Consider the following 5,092-nt stretch of genomic DNA (forward strand, 5'->3'; position numbering starts at 1 on the left):
ATATATATATATATATATATATATATATATATATATATATATATATAGTGACTCTGATAAATAGAAGAATCAAAAGACAAATGAGAGTTCGTGATGGGCTGACCCAGGAGTCACACTCAGGGATCAAATTAACATGAAATCACACACTGGAATTCATTTATTGTGCCAGTCCTGCACCTTGTCATTATAGACTCTAATTATTGAAATGATTTCATAGGCGTAATTGCATCAAGATGTGCATGGGCTTCACCTTGGAGGGCTCCCTTGCTGCTCAACATTGTATCTTCATTACTGTGTTCCTTTCAACTCTTAAAATGTGCTCCAGCCTCCCAGAACAATCCAATCGAACAGGCTGGGTTTCCTCTTCCCCCTTTTCTTTAAACATGCCAGCCACATAGCACAGGAATGAAGGAATGTGGTTATCCTGAAAGGCAGACCTGGGACCATAAGGGCAAATGTCCAGTTACCTTCCCTAAAGGGACCAAAGAGCATCTGACCAAATTAAACCACTGTTTTCATATCCTTCATTCCCAAATGTTAAAGAATGGTGCTCAAGAGCCTACAATTAAAAGCTTATTTGTCTACCATCAGTTTTAAATTCATTGTGCTAAAACTAAGCTTGTTATGCATTTAGCAATGCACTCCATGCCCTCATAAAGATAAAACAATATATTAACACTGGCATTCAAAATAGGAAGAGATTATAACCACAGATCTGAGCAGAGCGTATTGTGAGGAAATTAATTGGATTTGGGGGGATTTGAGTTTAGAATAGCCAGTAGAGGTTTCAAATCTTTCAGAAAACTATCTTATTAGCATTAAGAATAAGAGTTTAAATTCCTATGCCTAAAAGTTCCCAGAAGCTAACATCCTGCTCTCACCATTATTTTGATCCAATGCTATGTATGAGGTAGAACATCAATCCATAGGAAGGCAATGGTCTGTTCTTAGGATCTGCCCAGAGGAAACGGATTTCATACATTGGAGGCTTGGTGGTCCCTCTTCCGGGGAGCAGTCGGGAAATGCTTATCGGTGACAAAATACTAAAAAGAGACACCCACCACTCTATTCACCTCTAAGCTGACAAAGCCCTAATTCAAGACCTTCCACTCTGGGTCAAGCAGTGACATAAGAAAAATGATCGGACAATACTTAGTTTAGGGAATACCGTATCCCGAGCCACATTCTTAGACATCGGTGAATAGGCCAAAAGCATCGTCAAGTGACACTGCTTACAGTTTAGAATCGCCTGGTCCTCGATGAATTCAGCTGGCTGATTGATATGGAACAATTTCTGCTGAAATCCAGGCGTGCAGTCCAAATCTTCTGCAGATGTTAGCAGCAGCACCTGAGAAAAACGAAGCCATCAATATTTTAACAGCGGCTTATACGATTGGCCTGCTAACTTTTACCAAATCTGTGACTTTTAGAAACGAGCTGAGGTTTTAATTTCATTTCCCAAATTATGAGGTAAGTTGATACCTCTCCTGTGGCTGCCAACCGTTCGTTTTGGCAATGAGATTTGGAAAACATGCAAATGGGAACAGCTGCTGCAGTTTCCATTAAGTTGTAGTTAAAGAAATAACTTCCTCAGATTTTTACACCTGCTAAGAATCTCACCATGGTTTCCACGTGTGAAATTTCATTACAGAAACTGTCAATTTCATATGATGCCTGAGCTAAAACCAACTTCACTCTCATAGATGCAAAGGAACACGGTCATCGACAAAGAGGAGGAAAACGGAACTATTCCATTGGAAGTTACTTCTAACAAGAATCCAGGGCCCCGTAGACCTTCACAGTCCAATATGGTGGTCATGAGCCACAGGTGACTACTGAGCACTTGAAATGTAGCTGGGCTGAAACTGTCAGTAGAAAAATACATGTTGGATTTTGAAGACTAAATACCGAAAAGAAAAATAAAGTAAAATATATAATTAATAATTTTTATGGGACTACATGTTGAAATGCTATTTTACAGATTGGACTAAATAGATCCACTATTAAAATAAATTTACCCCTTTCTTTTGACTTTAGTATGTTTGGCTACTAGGAAATTTAAATTTTACAATTGCTTCTGAAGGCTCACCTTTGTCTTTGCAAATCCTTGGGGCACTTCATCCAGAAGTTCAAAATTTAGGTTATATGTTTTGGAACACAAAAGTTGTGTTAAAACACTCTTGGACAAGCAGTAATGAAGTAAGGTAAGAAATAGTCATAGGCTTAGTAGGCAAAGACTGTAAGCAGTGTGAAGTTAGAGATTACCTCTTTTTCCCCATCTTTTATACCGAGCACCTACCACATATACTGGCACAGAGAAGATGCTCCATAATACTTACAATACAATGATTGCTATTATTTTTCAGCCTTCGCTATATGGCAAGCACTGTCCTAAGTTTGTTGTATGCATTATCTCCTTCAATCTCCATAACAGCGCTGTGATGTACTTAGCATGTTATAAGACACATTTTACTGACAAGGGGCCTGACATTCTAGAGAGGCTAACAATCTTGCCCCGAATCACACAGCTAGGATGGGTGGAGTCAGGATCTGAATCCAGGTTTAAATGTTCTCTGATTTTGACAGAGCTCCGCCTACACCCTTCAGGCGAGAATTTGTATTTTTTTGTCTGGGAATTTCTCTGAAACCTGTGGGAGGCTGCTTTACCTGAGTATGGCACCAGCAAGCAGTATTTGGAAATTCACACCCCCAAGACCATCACCATAACTGATGAAAACTGCTGCGTGAATACCCCAGCCCTCAGGTGAGATAACGCAGAGGCAAGTGTTCCGTCTCCCACTTGGACTTAAGCAACAGTTGTCCACGGTGGTATCTGGCTTGATAACTCACCGTCCATTAGCTGCTTTCTCTTCTTTGGCTCATTTACTCATCCCCTGTTGGTATTTTTCTGACATCACCCTCCAAATAAAACTATTTGCACTCAAATCTTTGACTCAGTGTTTGCTTATTGGGAAACTAAACTTTGATACCAGAATGCAAACTCTTTTTTTTTTTAACTTTTTATTTTGTATTTCAGTCTAGCTGATTAATGTGATAGTTTCAGGTACACAGCAAAGTGACTCAGCCATACCAGAATGCAAACTGTTAACCACTGCACACAGGCTGTTGAAGAAAACTCATTATCATCCCCACCGGTGATCTCAGAGGAGTGTACAAAAGGTTGGAAGCTGTGGAACCAGGGCTTCTCTCTAAATACCAGCTCTCTGAAATGCACTGAACCCAAGGAACAAGAGCAAGAATCAATCTCCCAAGGTTCACCATGTGGCCGGCCTGAGAAACATCAGAGGAACTGAAATAGGAGAGTCATCACCCTGACAGACATCATCCTTCTAAAATCAAAGGGGGGGAGGATGCTATAGTTGCATATTTGAGCACTTCTGTGTGTAAAACTTTCCCTTGCCTTGACAGCAGGCTCTGGGTAGATCACGTCTAAGGCAATCATAACGCTGACATCCCAAGTGGTGCACACAGAAAATGCAGATTCAGGACTCAGAATCATTTGCTGGCAATTATGCAAGCAGAAAATCTATAACTGGCCAACTTTAATTCAGTTAAACATCAAGTGGTCAAGGGTTGCCTCCCGGCACCTTATGCCTACAATTATACGTTAACCTTATAATCAGCTCATTCTTCCCTCAAATCCCAGACCAGTAAACCAGTCATTCCCGAGGAACTAAGGCAGACGACATTTCTCCAGGGATCCTGAGCTAAGAATCCAAGACTGACTGAGAGTACAGATGAGTGGAATTCCTGGTGCTTATCTCTCTGTGGCTTAGTCTCTGTCCTGGCCTCTTGGCAAGTTCTACTTAGGATTCCTCTGGAATCATAAAGGAAAAATAAACCGTTTCCAACTGCAGATGCTCAGGGAGGGTGAGAGTGGTGGGAGAACTCCCAGAGGCTCAAGGTTTTGGGGTTTTTTTTTGCAAACTCTTGGGTCACTTTATCCACCAGGCAAAAATTCAGGTTAAAGGCTTTGTAATATGAACACACAGCACTCTCCTGGGCAAGTGTGACCTAGCAAGGTAAGAACTAGTCAAATCATTCATTCACTCTCTCCTCCCTGTGTCCATTCATTCACTTATTCCCAAACATTTATTAAACTCCTGGGATTCAGTGAGCACTTTGCTAGGTGTTGTCCTGGAGCTTATGGAGAAGCCCTATAACACAGTCATTAAAAGCATTAATTCCAGGGCTTCCCTGGTGGCGCAGTGGTTGAGAGTCCGCCTGCCGATGCAGGGGATACGGGTTCGTGCCCCGGTCTGGGAGGATCCCGCGTGCCGTGGAGCGGCTGGGCCCGTGAGCCATGGCCGTTGGGCCTGCTCGTCCGGAGCCTGTGCAAAAGCATTAATTCCAGAGCTGTCTGACTTCGTTCATTCTTGGCTCTGCCGTTTACTGACTGTGCTATCTGGCATTTTTTCCCCCAGCCACTCTGGTCTTAGTTTTCTCATGTAGAGAAATATGGAAAACAAGATGTGCATTGAGAGTGGCCATGTGGGTTCAATGGAATGATACATATAAAGCAATTAGAATAGTGCTGCACAGGATAAGCAGTCAAGAGTATTAACTGTTATTATGGACTATAAAAGGTGAGAGCCATTAACAAATCATAATTTAATTAATTGATTAACTAAAATTAAAACTTAACTTGAAAGGAAATCACAGCTCTCTTAAGGAGCATGTAAAAGCTGGGAGTCGGTAGTCGAACTTCATCTAGAGGAATCAAGGAAAGCAAACCCACTGAAGGGGCATTTCTGCCTTGATCTCAAAGATGGGTCAGAATTAGCTGGATAAATGGAGAGGAATATAGAGTGGTCTCTTTAACCAATACACACTTTGCTTTCACGTGAATGTATGCCTCTCTGGATTTCATGCAGCAGATCTCTGAAATGACAAAACTGCGTTTAAAAAAAATCCAGGGGTTTCCCTGGTGGCGCAGTGGTTGAGAGTTCGCCTGCCGATGCAGGGGAGACGGGTTCGTGCCCCGGTCTGGGAAGATCCCACATGCCGCGGAGCGGCTGGGCCCGTGAGCCATGGCCGCTGAGCCCGCGCGTCTGGAGCCTGTGCTCCGCAA

General features: G+C 42.3%; 1 protein-coding gene across 3 annotated transcripts in view; it reads right to left on the reverse strand.

The window, feature by feature from the left end:
• CDH13 (cadherin 13) overlaps window positions 1-5,092 on the reverse strand; it is a 1,035,770-nt gene that overhangs the window by 806,178 nt on the left and 224,500 nt on the right. For all 3 annotated transcript variants that reach the window (XM_007452531.1, XM_007452530.1, XM_007452529.1), the window contains exon 2: window positions 1,237-1,348. Coding sequence is in view for 2 of the 3 variants with exons in the window: in XM_007452530.1 (XP_007452592.1) it covers window positions 1,237-1,348 (112 nt within the window). In the remaining variant the exon portion in view is untranslated. The remainder of the gene's footprint in view (window positions 1-1,236; window positions 1,349-5,092) is intronic.

The sequence above is a fragment of the Lipotes vexillifer genome, unplaced genomic scaffold (assembly GCF_000442215.2).
Source record: "Lipotes vexillifer unplaced genomic scaffold, Lipotes_vexillifer_v1.1 scaffold443, whole genome shotgun sequence".
Taxonomy (NCBI): domain Eukaryota; kingdom Metazoa; phylum Chordata; class Mammalia; order Artiodactyla; family Lipotidae; genus Lipotes; species Lipotes vexillifer.